Source organism: Sinocyclocheilus grahami, unplaced genomic scaffold, assembly GCF_001515645.1.
Source record: "Sinocyclocheilus grahami isolate Dianchi unplaced genomic scaffold, SAMN03320097.WGS_v1.1 scaffold1.1, whole genome shotgun sequence".
Lineage (NCBI taxonomy): Eukaryota > Metazoa > Chordata > Actinopteri > Cypriniformes > Cyprinidae > Sinocyclocheilus > Sinocyclocheilus grahami.
In genome coordinates, this window is record NW_015505180.1 from 1,909,071 (window position 1) to 1,926,128 (window position 17,058).

A 17,058-nucleotide genomic window follows, 5' to 3' on the forward strand; every position below is an offset into this window, starting at 1 on the left:
TTTAATTTCAATATAACTTCAAATTGTTAGTACACTTGAATGGACTGTTATATGGAACCGAATTATGGAGAGAGACCTTTTGTCTTTGCAGACATCTGGCAATAGCAGACAGGATTGGATGCATTTCACCTTTCTTCACTCACGTCTTACACACACACACACACACACACACACACACATACATACAGGGAGGTCACTGCTCCTGTCTGTTCCTTTTGGCTGTCCTCGGCCCCCTGTGTTAGTGACAGTCTGTCAGTGTGAGACACAAACTGGCCCGGGTCATTTCCTCGGAGTCTGACACCAGCACACTGTGACATCCTTAATTCAACAGCAATGATAAGCTGATATCACTCAAACATTCCTTGTAAATGTGTTGAACTTTTACAACAAACATGCATTTCTGAAGAGTTGAGATTTCGACTTTTTTCACATTAAAGCTTGAAAATTAATTTTTGTTTTGTGGTACTCTTGTTCCAGACTCTTAAATATGAAAATCCATAAAGTTGCATTTAATCTTCCAATTTTATTTAAAAATGATTTACTTTATACACAAATCACTACTGTGTGTGACAGTTGTAAGTGTAATTTTAATGATACATTTTGCAATTATGATTATCAACTTTACTACTAGTTAAGTTTTATCCAAAGTTAGTGTATGTGGAAAATGAGTATAAGAAGTGTGTTTGAAGAGTTTATTTTTGAAAAATCCACAGAGTCAGAAGTTGCCCATGGTTGAATCATTCATATCTGTGTTTGGTTGTAATGTGTTGAACTGGTAGCTGGTCTGTAATTTTGTGCATGTCATATTGAAGCCTGTAGATCTCATATGTCCTTGATCCCCCTTGTCATTGCTTGTTGCTCAGGCCTTTTCAGTCACTGAGTCCAAACTTGTGCGTCTTGGAAGGTTTCTGTATGTTCATTCGATACTGTGACACTATCAAACTTGAGTTGGTTTTCTAGCATGCTTGAAAAGTCATTAGCAACTCTCTGAGGTCTCCTGCACCGTCCGTTTGCGTATTAAGTATCAAGCGGCCCATCTGTGGGGCACACCGTGGAGTCTCCACTCCGTAACCAGATCTGCTTTCTGAAACATCAGTAAGGTTCAAGTCTTAGAGCAGATCCTTTCCAGGAAATTAGCAGTTTTGTGTCCTTTTGTTTGCTTCCATATACAGAATTGGCCTAATAAAGCATATAGAAGAGACCTAGTTGTCATATAGGGAAATTGTCACATATATTAAGGAATATATTAAGTTTTTAAGGTCAGAAGTTCAAGTATGCATGTGTTTACTCAAGCAAGTGTTTTTGTTTGTTAGTTTCAAATGTCTACTTCAAGACTCCATAAATGTCCATAAATGTTTAAAAATATATTGTATTTGTTTGTTTGCTTGTTTATTGTTTGTTTGTTTGCTTGTGTAGACAATAGACAAATAAAGCTACTTTTAGAAATATTGACTGGAGTAAAAAGTAAATATATGTTATGTTATGTTATGTTATGTTATGTTTTGTTATGTTATGTTATGCTATATTATGTTATGCTATGTTTTATGTTATGTTATGTTATGTTATATTATGTTATGTTATAATATATTAATCGACAATGATAAATATTGAATTAATGGAGTCACAAGTGTGTCCCATATTCTTGCTCTATCCTATGAAAAATATTATGTCTTTTTATCTGCTCATTCAAATTCTTCCATGTCTATTTCTGATTAGCCAACTATGCCCAATTCATACTTGAAGTCATCCGTTTAGCAACTGTAAAAGCAGGTGCTGACTGACTGCCGACAGGCTGAATGGTGCTAAATTGCACTGCAAAACAACCCAGCGTGGCATGCATTATGAGGCTGCGTGAGTCAGAGAAGCTCTTTAAGCAAGCGTGTGTTTGGATGTTCATTCACACACATCTGATGTGCTCTTGAAGATTGTTCAGGTGTGGAGGCATGTGCTATTTCCGCGGAGGTGGAATCCGACTCAACACATGAGGAATAATGCTAATTGGCATGTAACAGGAAGAGCCGGGAATTAGACACATGTTTAGGGAGATAAAAAAATCTCACGGCTGGTAGCTCATTAAAGGGTTGTTATAATTTGATTTAAATCTGTCATTCACACATTGAACTTCTCACACAATGTACCTGGTTTTACTCAGAAGGTGCAGGTTTGCATATTAAATGCTGTGTTTGTGCTCCTGGTTATTTGATTAATCTTAATATGGGCTTCAGGTTTGATGGGTCGGTTTTGGACGTATGGTGGCAGCCGCCATGTGCCATACCTGTAGTGGTGAATTAGCTACAAACAGAGCATGACCGACCCGTGCCAGCTTACACGCAACTGCCAGATGCATTCATCAGGCTTTGGATCCGCAAACGTGGGATGCAGGACAAAAGATTCACACCCAATAATGTGGTCTTTGATTACTATGTTTTTGTCTAGAAATGTGTTGGGATTGGCACACAAGAGTGCAACACCACTTTTTGTGCTTTTATAGTGGAAAAATACAGCAACAGGAGTCTTTCTGTCATGTCGATGTATATTTTGACGATGCTAACAACTAGGCCTCGCTCAGGTTCAGAACTCAAAAATTAACTTTATGCATTGTCAGAATGTATGAAAGTCACTGGTACAGACTCTGACCTCCTCTTGAACCCTGATACATTGGATTAGCAGTTACTATCCCTCCCTTGATTTAATTTAGAAATATTGCTTGGTACATAGTGTGTGTGTGTGTGTGTGTGTGTGTGTGTGTGTTTTGTCTATTTATATGGCTATTGTTTGTGGTGTTCCTGCCTGTAATGATAGCAGATGTAAGGTTAATCTTTGTGTAATGTGTGTAGGAGGAAGTACTATACAATAAGCCCCTGGTGCCGGACGCACTACATCTATTAGTCAATCTGAAAGGGAGACACATGAATGAAATTCACAGTGGAAGATAAGCCACTACATTAGTCTGTGTGTCTAGAACACTAGATCTATCTGTTCTTCTTTATTACATTCAGTCATCATCTTCTGCTTACCTCTTTCTTACAGTTTCCTCTTAAACTGAATCCAGAAGACAACCACAGAATGCATTGTACTGAGAAGTTAAATCCATGGCTAGAGGAATGTCACACTTTTGAATTTTAACCTTTTAAATGTTAAAGGGATAGTTCACCCAAAAATGAAAATTCTGTCATTAATTACTCACCCTCATGTCGCACCAAACCGGTAAGACCTTCATTCATCTTCGGAACACAAATTAAGATATTTTTGATGAAATCCGAGAGCTTTCTGACTCTGCATACACAGCAAGGGAACTACCACGTTCAAGGCCCAGAAACTTAGTAATGACATCTATTTTGTTAAAATAGTCCATGTGACATCAGTGATTCAACCGTTATTTTATGAAGCTACCAGAATACTTTTTGTGTGCAAAGAAAACAGAAATGCAGAAATGAAATAAATAAAAGAGTTTATTAGTATATTATTCAGTATTTGTATACTTATTAGAGCAATGTAACATGGTAAGCTCAGTAACATGGTAACATCAAACTGTATTGAAATCAAATACGAGTTGATTTGTGTGGCACATGGGAGTTGCTGCCTATGTAGAGCATTCCAAAACAGTCACTTGTGAGGTTCTATGATGGTTCATATGCTGCCTTAAAAGGCAGCTCACTAGGCTTTGGAATAGAGCTGGTGTCTCTCTAGAGCAGAGTCCTTCATTAAAGTCATTAGTGAGGCACGGTGGGACACTCCTACCAGAAATCAGCTGAAATAATGAAGCATACCCACTGAAACCTCAAATCACCCTCAGATATGTCTCTCCTACTCACTCTCTCAGCCTGACTGCAGTACCCATAACTCTCCTTGGCTCACTTGACTGATTTCTCAGGCATTTTAAGACCGAGACACCACGTTCATTGCCCTTCAGAAACAATCAGTAGTTTTCAGTATTAGGTCAAGTGAGAGTCAGCATGTACAAAAAAGGCAGGTTTAACCCTGAACCTTAGGTCTTCCCTCCTTTTATTGTTCTATTGTGGTGATGGTTATGATTAATGTCGGCTTGTTCCACAGCATTTTCGCCATGACATTTATTGGTGAACCTTGAAGTGAACTCTACTGCACTGCAAAACCAATAGCTAAAAAAGGCCTTGGTCCAGTTTTTTGCTTCAATAAGGATCAGTGGTTTTGAAGGCCAGTTGATTTAAAGCTGAAGTGTGTAATAGTAGTGTACTAGTAATAGTATGCTAGCAATTGCTTGATTTTTAATTTTTTTAACATCCTGACTAGCTTAACAGAGACATTCGGTTCATCCAACATCGCATACTGTCTATTAGGAACTACATTTGAATTTGAACTTAAGCCGGACGCAGCGATCAGCTCCACCAGTTTGGAGGCAGAGCTATCTGTTTTTCCGACCAATTGCAGATGGTGGAAGTGTTTGGAAAACCTATTTGAAGTCATTTCTTTTGCAATTTCTAGTGCCACAGCAACTCCAACAGTGAAAATCCAATGAAATCCAACAGTGACCAGGAAGAGCAACAAGCCCCAACATGTTGTAGCATGTTAGGTTTAAGGCCTCGAAATAGGGCAGGCGATGTGGACAAAGAGACACAACCCTGTCAAAAATCTGTTCTCATTCTAAGAATATTTCATTTAGTCACACTCCTGTAGATTATAATGGAAAAACTATTCCCTACACCTAGATTCAGTACACATGATGTACTCTATGACAGCATGTGGTATGATATTGAGAGTGCTTGCGTTGGGTTATTGTAGTGAGGCAGTGAGACTAAATAAACGTTTTGTTGACTCAGTTTGTCATAACCCATGTCATCCATGGCTGGGTCCTGCTGAAGGACTCATTAGTTAGACATACACAGCTTCCTATGATATATGCGCCTGCTATTTCAAATGCATTATTTATTTTTGTAGCTGAAAATAGAGAAGAATGAGAAGCATTTATACCGCTTGGAGGATCAAACCAAGGTTGGTGCTAATGGAGAATTTAATTATGTTGTGAAAGGTAGACATTCGCCTGCAGGGTGAACTCTGTCAGGGTAGTGTTGTGTAGTCAAACTCCCACATTCCCACAGAATAAGTAATATCCTCTTTGAGGAGTAATTCTTTGTCCCTAAAGAGGAATTTGAATTGAATGCAAAAGCACACGCATAAGCAATGGCAGTAGAGATGATTGAATCTCTATGGTGATACTGTGTAATCACAGTTACTTATGTGGGAATAGTATATGTGATATGTTTGGGGAACAAGGTGGGGGAAGGCAAGTACTTGCAGATGCTTTTGCCTTAGGTGTTACATCTTATTTCTATAGTATAATTAAGTTTAGAATATTTAAGGTGAAATTTGTAATAGCATTTGGTTGAAGCGACACCAAACGGAGTTGCAAAAATAACTGTTTCAAACAGGTTTCCCTGAAATTATTGAAAGAAAGCTGAAATAGAATAAAAAAATTAGATGTGAAACTTAAATTAATATTAGAAATGTTGCTTTGGCAACTAACAAAAATAATTAAGTTTATATTGAAGTACTAAAATCAGTAAAACCAAAACTGAAATAAAAATGAATCAAATTCATTAGGAATCTTTAGAAAAAAAATCAAAGAAGCACATAACAAAATTATTAAAACTTAAACTAAAATTAAAATGAAAACAATAACAATTAAATTAATTAATTAAAATAAACAAATAACAAAATTATTAAAACTTAAACTAAAATTAAAATGAAAACAATAACAATTAAATTAATTAATTAAAATAAAAATAGTATATAAATAATCATAAAATAACACTGAACGTCATTGGATGGATAAACAGTTATTTTAGCGTTTATATAAATATATTTAAATCTTTAAGCATTTTGATCATTCCTTTTTAAATTTTTAACTTAGAAAAATGTTGCTTGTTCAGTTTAAGGTTTGTCAAACTGATAATTTCATAAGAGTCTGATTTTAAATAATTAGCCCAAGTTATTATCATGACTAAACTGCTCAATTTGCTTGTTTGTTTGCAGTCTGTTTAGTATGCTTAGATTATACTTGTAATGAGACAAAACTCAATTTTTGCTGCCACACATCGACAGTAATTTGCACCAAATTTCACTTATACAGAAAGTCCTTGCACTTTTTTTCTCTCCATCTCTCACTCAGTCATGCATGTCGTTAGGGGACTAATTGCCTCTCATTAATATCTTGCCACGTTGATTAATCAGCGCAGAGACGACATGGAAAATAGCATATTCAAATAGTTAATAGTCTCTTTTTGAATATCTGAATAGTTAACGACACGGCGAGTTAGTTATCAGTCTCCGAGTAAATCTAATGAAGAAAATTAATTTGAATAATAACGGACTATGTGACAGAATCTGTGTGGTTACTCTTCCACAGCGAGATGATGGTAGTCGACAGACTCATGCAGCTGCGTAGAGAAAGAAAGAGTCTGAGCTCTAAAGCAATATGCTAAATTCAGATTTTCAACAGAAATTATGAGTTGTAATGATTAGGTGACTCCTACAGTGAATCGATGGGTGACTGAGCCTTTCGCCGTGTGCTCAATATGAAGATAAGATGCTTTCGGTGTTGTGAATGGGATTGTGTGTCAGATATTGAGTTTTTACTCAGATATAATTCCCTGAAGAATCCTTTCTGATTGCTTGACACTTCCCAGGTGGGATTTCACTATGTTATGCTCTCATGCCTTTATTCCTTTTGGATTCACAGCGTTGAGAAACTCAAAGTGTGACTCCCTTACAAATGTGCCATATAAAAGACTATAGTCAGGCGTCTTTCACCAGTGTTTAGCTCTTTTGTCAGTTTTCTCAACAACTGTCGGTACTTTTTGGGTTGACACAATGCTATTTGTGTGTGCGTCTGCCTGTAGCTGTTGCATTTTCCGCTGTTTGGTCGCCTGGCCAAGAGGTTCTCATTCAATTCTTATCTCTCATGCCACATGTGTTTAAATACACACACATGCAGTCTTATCACTTCTTTGTGCTTATCTCACCTGTGCCAAATCATTCAGCATGGAGAAAATAAACAAGCCTGTAGAAATGTGTCACCTGATGAGAACTGACCCAAATATGACAGCTCCGACAACACACACACACACACATTGTACTCTCCACCATTGATGTTCTGCTCTCCACTTCAGCATTCAAATGTACTACATGGTCCTCTTGAGGCAGAGCTGGTATTGTAAGTTTGAAATCAATATGATGGGTCTGAGGTGACTGTGGTACAATCCAGTTTCAGACCTTGTTATCAAACCCAGGTGGCACCTGACCTTTTCAGAGTCATGTATTAAGGTGGAATGTGGAGGTGGGTTGGTGAAGCTTTGGTGGCCATGTTTCATTGACGTTAATGACCTTTAAATTCATATCACTCTGGATCGAAGTTAACCAACGTGAACTCCAGAGTTTCTTCACCCGCTGATCTTTTAGACAAGATATAAATCTATAGAAATCAATGGGCTGTTTCTCCACCAGTGGCTATTCACTGACTATAACTGATTTTAAACCACTTTCTTAGGAAGTAACATATGTTATGGGTATAAAACAAGTAGCCAACCTTGAAAACCAACCATGGTCGTGCTTATTTTCATTTCACTTTCGTTTTATTTATGTTAAAAGTCCAGTGATTCGACAATTAAAAATTAAAACAATGAAAAAATTCTAAGTTTTTAACAATTAACTTTAAGTTAACAAATTAACTCATTAATTAATCAAATTAATCATGCATTAGATGCATGATGGTAAAAGGTAATCTAACTGTAAAAAATAAAGGAAATAAGCATATGCACATAAATATCAATTGACTGATATATATCCAGTATGTCTCTCCACAAATGTACAGCCATATGCTTCATACCAATTACTGTATCCTAAGAGTGACGCAATAGCTTTATTCCTATTTGTTCCATCTTATCTTAACCATCATGCTGCCATATTTTTTGTGGGTGTAAGGTTTTAGTTTCCTTCATTTCGTCACCAGACCTTTAGCTTGTGTTGTGTCTAAATAAATGTAACTAGCTTCAACAAGACACAAGTATTATTCTCTGCGCTGAGGATTGCATCTGTTGAGTTTGCTTCACAGATGACCCCAGCCGGCTCTGAAGACGAGACTCAGCAGGTAGAGAGTTTCCATCTCTGTGTGCAGATTTTGACTGCTCCCTAGTTATCACTGGATTAATTGGCCCATCTGGTAAGACGCATCTAGCCCGATGATCCCTTGCTCTTCAGTCTTCCTGTAAGGAAAGTTGCAGGATGCCAGTATGACTTGATGAATGTCTGAGAGCAAAGGTCCCTGTCATGTTGTGTCGAATGTTGAGGTCATTCAACAGCAGTTGTACTTGTCCTGACAGCCTGAGGCTCCAAATGCTAAGCGCTCCCCCAAAACAAAAGAAAATAGATGAAAACGGTCTAAGGCCACTCTTTGTTGTTGGTTTTCACAAGAAATGTGAAATGAGGGTACAGAATCTTAAGGAAGTTCTGTATAATTAGGCTGGTTTTCATTTCTGCCTCACAGGAACCACATAGCTGAATGAAAACTGCTCAGTCTAGAATAAATAATGTGTAAAGTAGCTCCAGCCTTGAAGTCTCACTGTGACCTAGTTTTTTTGTTTCAGCATTAGCTAATAAATTCACCTGCATGTTGAAATCCACAATACGCCACAATATGCATGAATTAATGTGCATTATAAATACACTCTTTGACTTTGTCTACATTCTTTGACTTGAAATATTTCATTTCATTTTGTTTTGTTTTGTTTCATTGCATTGCATTCTATTTTCATTGATTTTTGTTGGGTTTCTGTGTGTTTGTGGACCAGTAAAATAAGTTTACACTAATCACAAAAATATTTTCAGCAGCGGCATGTAGGGTATTGACCTGTCAGTTATAGCATAAAGGGAAAGAGGTTTGTGTGTTCCCTTGGGTATGAATCTGTCTTAAATAAATGGTCAAAAGGCTGAGTACTCTGGGTTATAACAAGCTCATTTAATTGGTCTGGCAGTGAACCTGCTGATGCGGGAGAGTGAATTCTGATGGGGCGGCTTTGACAGGTGTCAGGTGCAACATGTCAGATGTCATTATCATTACGCACACTGTTATGAAATCTATGTATCAGAGCTACACAAGCATGCTTAAGAATGTGGAAGTCTCTTGAAATCGTTATTATAAACATTTTATATGCCCTTTAAAATAATATAGTAATTAAAATAAAATAGTAAAATAGTAATAAAAATAATATAGTAATATGTAAAAAAAAAATCTAATAATATTATGACATGTAATGCTTTATGCTACTTTTACAGCCCAAAAGTTTCTGTGTGTGTCTGTGTGGTTTGAATTGTACTGATATTTATGGATTGCACTTCTTATTAGGTGAATGGGCGTGATTTTTCAAAGTCTGGACATGAGGGAACGGTGGAGGCCATGCGGAAGGATCCCATTGTGGTGCAGGTGTTGAGGCGGGGGCCCTCGGCCCGGAACCAGAACAGCCTACAGGAAGTGTGTGTGGTGGATGTGTGCACTCAGACAGACATCACCTTTGAGCACATCATGGCTCTGGCTAAGATGAGACCCACCACCCCACCAGTGCCAGACATCTGCCCCTTCCTGCTGTCGGACAGGTACATACAGTATGCTGCCAAAACTTAATTACATTAAGACTTAATCCTCATACTGTTTATTGTACTGTGTATTTTTCATTATCATACAATATATATTTTTAATTCCAATAACATTATATATATATATATATATATATATATATATACAGTGGGTACGGAAAGTATTCAGACCCCCTTACATTTTTCACTCTTTGTTATATTGTTATATTGTTTTTTTTCCTCATTAATGTACACACAGCACCCCATATTGACAGAAAAACACAGAATTGTTGACATTTTTGCAGATTTATTAAAAAAGAAAAACTGAAATATCACATGGTCCTATATATATAGTAGTAGTAATAGTAGTATTTTTAATTAGGGAATGTTAATTAAATAAAATATAATAATATAAATATAATTCTACAAATATAAATGTAATTGCAAATATTTGGGAAGTATATTATATAAATACAATTATATATAAATATTAAATATTAAAATGTATTATTTATGAATATTTGTTTGATGTGTATATATATATATATATATATATATATACATGCACACACACACACACACACACACACACACATATATATATATATATATATAATTTACATTTGATTTTATATGTATATTTATTTATTTGTATCATTATTTATTTATTTACCATCCGAGTACGCATAATGGTGTCCCACCAGCGCATGTTATTTTCAAGAATTTCTTCATCACCAGGCAGCAGCCATTACCCCTCTCCTCCCCATGAAATATCCCCCACTGCCCTCATAAAATTCACATCAGGGCCCATGTGTAATTATTGTAGTGGCTTCCCTTATACATTCCCTGTAATGAGTAGTATACAGGGTGATTAAAACCTAATGGAGTGCTAAAATATCAAACATGCTGGCACAGAGCTTTCTCTTGGTGTTTTACACCCTTTTACAGCTTTCCGAGTGCTTCAGTTTGTCCGATAAAGCATGCGTCTGGGGATGATAGGCCACATCTGATTATTTCCTTATGTGCATGTGCTTTGTTTGGATTTATTTATGCTAATCTTATTGTCTGGCTACAGCTAAGCAAAATCAAACATTCAGCTCATTGGTGTGTGTGTGTGTGTGTGTGTGTGTGTGTGCTTTGCACAGATTGCTTAGGATCTTGGAACAGTGCATTTGCAATTGTACCCCAGCTTGATGTGTTAACAGATTAATGATTACTGTTTGTAATTGCATGTGTCCCCAGACTACAAACAAAATCTGTTATCTTTTGTGGAGTGTAATGCATGGCTTCAGGGTTGGTCTATAGTTCAGGCATATCAGGCATAAAACTAACCTAGTGTATAATGTTGGTTTCTGGCGTTCTCTCTTTCTATAGTTGTCATTCCATTCAGACTATGGAGCATGACTATTTTGATTGTCCAGAATATGTGGCCAGCACTCAGGCAGAGGTGGACAGGGCAGTTGAATTCGAGTGTGAGGTAAGTAAAATGCTTTCTGAAACAATTTGAATAGTAATGTATATACACCTGGGGTGACCCGATAATTAATGATCAGCCCAGCTATTTACACCTGACCTTACTTGCGTCTCAAATGTTTAGGACATAATGGAGTGATTGAATAAATCATTACAATATAAAGAAGTACATTTTATCCAAAAGGAATACATAAATATATATAAACAAGAATACTTCCTTATCGATTTTGTGGTATTTTAAAATAAATAAATACATTTAAATTAAATGTTAACAGAAAGAGTTTTATGGTCACAGGTGTGTTGGTTTCATTTAATTAGTCTCACCACAATTGTGACGCTTTGCTCAGTGTTCAGTTTTATTTTAGTTGTGGAAATAAATTAATAAAAAATGTATCAAAGCCATTTAAATTTTTATTAATTATTTTTATAATACAGCTATTTTTATTGCATGCTTCACATAATTTACAACATTCAGTTAGCAGATTTATTTTTATCTAGAAAGAATACATAAACATACATAAACACATGAAATACATGAGTACTTCCTTATCTATTTTGTATTATTATTATTTACATATCATTATACTGTTGTTATTTATGTATTATTTCAATAAATAATCTGAATTAAATGTTGACAGAAAGAGTTTTATAGTCAGAGGATGTACTGGGTTCATTTAATTGTGAAAACCTCAAAAATAAGAGTTTCAAAAAGGCATTTTCCTTCGCTATTAATGATTCAAAGTAGCATGTTACAGATGGAGAACCCTCAAATGATGCCATTATCACTTTGGCTAATAAACAGGGGGGCAGATTAGACTCCACTGAGGTGTAATTAGTTTGATTTTAGTGGCATTAATGTTCTTTCCTACTGGATCTCGTGCTCCTTTTGGAAAAACAAATGCAGATGTTAATAAATAATAATTATTATTTGTAATAATTGAAGGATAGCTTGTCAAAAGTGAGATTTTGGGATATTTTTCTTTTTTTGTACAGTAATGTTTTTCTGTTAGCAAATTAGTGCCGTATTTTCATTCTTGGATCTGTTTTGCAAAGTAAATCAAAATTGCATAGTGCATAAGTAGCTACAGTATAAGCAGGATTTATAAGCAGTGATAACTGTCCTCCATGGGTCCTGCATTAGTCTGCATTGCTTCATGCCTGGATGAGCCTCTTCCATGCGAGATAACTTCAGTCTGTCCATCACGAGGACATCTTTCATATCATGCCAAGAGGAAAGTCTGACAGAACCACTTTAGCTCTCAGAACATGGCACATTATCCTGGATTAATACTATGATCTATAAAATTACTGTGATTTGCCAGTTTCATCGCCGGCGGCACTAGTTTAAGGGAGATTGTGTGGATTACTTTGCTCAGCGGCTTGGTTGATCCTTTTTGATGAGCATGTGGTCTGAACAATAGACTTGCAGAAAATATGAAGTATCGCTGAGCTTCTCAAGCAGATCAATATGAAGCCACATTAATGCTGCTGGTGATGAATTGCATCCATTTTGCAGACTGACAGTAACCCAGATTCAGCTGAAATACGAGAGTTAGATGTGGCTGTGAACATGTTGGTATCTCATTTTTAGAAATGATTTGCCAAATAAGGACACTTGACAGTTCGGTGTATGTGTTCGTGGAAGAAAAGGATAAACCTCATATAGTGGAGGTGGTAAATCTGGTTAATGTTGGAGGGTGGGGTAATTGATGTATGACGCAAGTGCTCGGTCAGGACCTATAAATGAGCCGTTCTGCCTGACTGAACTGAGGCCGGTGTTACTGGGATGTCGAGCTGTGGCTAACTGCTCTCTTTTGATGAATGTCTCTCAGATGCAGACCTGTCTTGACATATAACCCCCTCTGCCTGCTTGATTATATCATATTTCAGGGGGGTGCATCTTTTTGTAGGACACGTTTGATGTTCTTTGCAGGAGAAGGAACCATTGCTGGTCATCATTTTCATTCTAATTTAAAGCCAAGCATTTAAGATGACTTTACTACTCTGAAACAATGTAATCAGTTGTTGAGTTTAGAAGCTTAGAGGCGTTTTAATTAACGAAACTGAAGTGAAATGTACTGAGCTGCAGTATTTTCTTACTAGTTGCTTTCGAAAGAAAATAAATGGCTTGAAAATGAGCGTAAAGGTCTAAGGAGCATATAAGTTTGGTTGAGCTAGTTCATAGTTGCTCATGCTTCTGTTCATACTGGATGTCTGTTCCTCTTTCTTGCCCTTGAAATACAAAAGAAACAGGAAGCTATATGGTTATGTTGGGTTTGAACTGAATGAATGTGATGATGACTCGTGTATTTTAATTGATCTGCATGTTTGTGTGTTACAGGAGGTGGAACTCTGTCGAATGAACAGCCAGGAAAAGCTGGGTCTTACTCTCTGTTACCGCACTGATGATGAGGAAGATATAGGCATTTTTGTTGGTCAGGTGGGTAGTTATAATTTTTTTGCAATTGTAAAATTGTGATCATCATTTTGACATGGAGTATTTTATTTAATTTTTTTATTTTATTCAATTTCTTTTTAAGTTTATTGCTGGAAAAAAATCAGGGTTTTAAAATTGACTTGCACATATCCAAAAATGGGTAAAACTGTTGTAAAACTGGTGATGGATGGACAATAAAATAGTTCATGTTGTCCAAGTTCAACATTTTCTGAAGGTTAATCATCTCCTTTAACAAACCATGTGTTGAAAAACAAAAAGGTGACATTTTTTTAATAGTTTCAGAATCTATTTTGTAGTTTTTAATGCAGCAGTTCAATTTACAGACAAAGACCTACTGAAAATTAACTGAATAATGTGTTTAGAATGAAGAATGGTAATTTTGTGATTTGTGTTTAATTCATTAGCAGACGCTGAAGTCACCTGTAAGATGTGGCATCAAATTTGATGCAGGCAATCAAATTAATCGGACCAAACCCTTTTTAACAACAATTAAAATTTTCTGAAAAGTAATTAAAAGATAAAAGCTCAGTTGGATCCATTCTCATTGTTCCACATAACTGTAGACCTTCACTGAAATTAAAAGTGTTTAATATGGAAAGTCCTGTTTTCCAAAGTTCATATGGTAGACAAAAGTCTACCAGGACTGAGCCAAGCATGAAGAGGGCAAGTCAAGTTTGACAAATAATTCTGCATACAGACAGTTCTTTGTCAGTGTTTTAATTGCTGATTTTAATTAGCAAGGCATGGACCCCCCCCCCTCCCCGTCTCCTTTGGAGTGTAAAATGGCACTTTTTTATCTCTCACCTACTTGACATACCAAAGGAAAACAAAGGCTGAAAACAGGGACTGCATTTCGACAGAGAGAATTCTACTTTATTCTACAGATGTTGCCTGTTCTTACACCATTTCACGCTCAGAGATATGTAAATGTGGAGCACCTGTCATTAAACAAGTTGAATCGCTTCTCCTTTTTGTATCATCTCCAGAAAATGTATCATAAACAACCTACAGAAAAGTTCTATTCATACATGCCTTTTGGGGGAGGTGTTATGTTATGCAAATATTAGTCATTAAAAATGAATTTATGCATATAATGCTCGTCGATGTTCTGCAATGATGTTTTCTCCCTCTTCTATCAGCATGTCTCTGATTGTGAGATCTTCATTTCAGAGGAAGAAAAGTTAACCAGCATAGATTCTTATATAAATTCTTATAAGGAATATGGTTGTTTTAATTAGCATGCTGAATATATAAATATGTATTACTTTTGGGGGGAGAAGCAAGAAAAATATTACCACGTCCTTCATATATTCTGCAGTATTCACTTCCAATCATTATATATTATATGGGGGCATTATTTTGCCTTCATTTGTAAATAGTCTGAAAGGAATTAATTTTTCTGATTTTAGAAAAGGTATGCAAATGAATCTATTACAATATTGAATTCTTTTTGTGATAAGTCAGGGAATTATTGCTGGTGTGTTCCGATGTATTATGACAATTTACATATTAATGCCATGTTTGTTGTGCTGTTGATAGGTCGAGCTCAACAGCATAGCTGCGAGGGATGGACGCATCAGAGAGGGAGACAGAATTTTACAGGTGGTATACATTTAATTTTGTTACACACATTTACAAGTGCTCATTCACAACCTAATTGTACAAGGTATTTCTATCATCCTATGAATCCAGATTATGGTCTTAATGATGTGGTAGTGTGTCCAAAATTCTGGTAACACGCTGGATTCATTGGTGTAAAATGAAAAATATTTATAATTTTTTTTTTTTTTTACTTGCCAAAATGTTCTTGCTTGCAATGTACACATACTATGCTTATTTGGAATGTTGTGTTATAAATTCATATAAATTCAAAATTCATTTTTGTTTTACCTTTAATCATAATTTAAATAAATATATATCAACATAAAGCAAAATGTATTTCAAATGTAATAATATAATTAATTCTCACTGTATATAGAGGTACGTGTGTATCTGTACAAATCTTGAACAAAAGTAGTAAGCTGCCAGTAAGTCAACTGGAAAACCATGATAAATTACACTTTAATATCATTTTTAAATGGTTCTGCTTTTGCAGAATGTAGACCAAGTTGGTGTGACATTCAGCAGTGACAGTAGGGTTAAAGGTTTGGAGAATTTATGAGCAAAAGAAGATAAAGAGAGCGAAATACAAAGGACACCAAGGCATCTGTGGATGTAACAGTGAGGGAGATGAGTACAGTGGTTCAGTGCACGTCTGTCTCACTCTCTCCACCCCTATTATCTTCTTTTGACAGTGCCATTACTCTATAGAAGAAAAGATGAACGGCACCTGTCAAAGGCTGCTTAATTGTGTGTCTGGGCGTGTACCGCCACAACAGCTTTTTATAAATGCTGTGGCTCCTGCAGCCCAGTCGGCAGTCTTAGTAATCGATGCAAAGTCTCTCCTCCAATAAATGCATAATTGACTGGAGGTTGTTATCTCAGAAGGGGGGCCAAGTTTTGGGGTGGGTGAGGAAATGCAGTTTTGCTCCACTTCTGTCATTGATGAAGTGTGCTTCCGGTATGAAAATCCTGACACTCTGTCATTATCTTTGTGTGTATGTAATTGTCTCTCTGTGTCCATGTTTCCTCCAGATAAATGGTCATGACGTGCAGAACAGGGAAGAGGCTGTCGCTCTCCTCTCAAATGAAAATTCCAGATCTATAGTGTTACTTGTCACCAGACCTGAAGGACAGGTGAGACTGGTAGCCAATCTTAACCTACATTAGTGCCACAGTTCTCTTTGTGTGGCATTTTAATGTAAATGTTTTTGTGAGCCAATCACCTGAGCCATAAATGCCATGTAACTTCTCTAGCACCACATGAAAATGATGCTGATCCCAAAACCCTTCACTAGTGACAATCCTGAGCTTTGATGTCAAAGGCAGCAAACAGCGAAAACTATAAAGTCAATTTAATGCTTTTAAGAGCAAAATATCTACCAAAGCATAATGAGATATTTCTGATTCATATGACCCTTGCAAAAAATAAATAAATAAATAATTCCACCAGAATACGCACCTGTTTTAGAATGGCCATCAAAGTAAAAATATCATTTTTGTAGTTATGTCATCTACTATGGCATCTAATAGTCATGAGATGCCAAACCTTGACCCTTTGGTTTGTCCAAAAGTTGTGAACCCTACTGGGATCTTCTCTCTTAGATGGATGGAAGCTGGCTTGATGAGGACCATCAAGATTTCCTAGAGGAGCTGAAGATGGAGATTTTAGAAGAACAGAAAAAAGAGGGAATTCTTCAAACAGCAGGTTGTGTAAAGCGGGTAAGTGTGACCATATATGCTAAAAGTTCCACAGGACCAAGTCTTATGTTAAAGGGGTCATATGACGTTGCTAAAAAGAACATTATTTTGTGTATTTGGTGTAATGCAATGTGTTTATGCGGTTTAAGGTTAAAAAAACACATTATTTTCCACATAATGTACATTATTGTTTCTCCTCTATGCCCCGCCTTTCTGAAATC

General features: G+C 36.3%; 1 protein-coding gene across 2 annotated transcripts in view; it reads left to right on the forward strand.

Annotated features, from left to right (window-relative positions):
* Positions 1 to 17,058, forward strand: part of LOC107581937 (PDZ domain-containing RING finger protein 4-like) — a 53,610-nt gene that overhangs the window by 33,372 nt on the left and 3,180 nt on the right. For both annotated transcript variants that reach the window (XM_016267726.1, XM_016267666.1), the window contains exons 2-7: positions 9,380 to 9,627; positions 10,981 to 11,083; positions 13,421 to 13,519; positions 15,077 to 15,139; positions 16,172 to 16,273; positions 16,742 to 16,858. In XM_016267726.1, coding sequence (XP_016123212.1) covers positions 9,431 to 9,627; positions 10,981 to 11,083; positions 13,421 to 13,519; positions 15,077 to 15,139; positions 16,172 to 16,273; positions 16,742 to 16,858 — 681 coding nt within the window. In that variant the 5' untranslated portion in view covers positions 9,380 to 9,430. The remainder of the gene's footprint in view (positions 1 to 9,379; positions 9,628 to 10,980; positions 11,084 to 13,420; positions 13,520 to 15,076; positions 15,140 to 16,171; positions 16,274 to 16,741; positions 16,859 to 17,058) is intronic.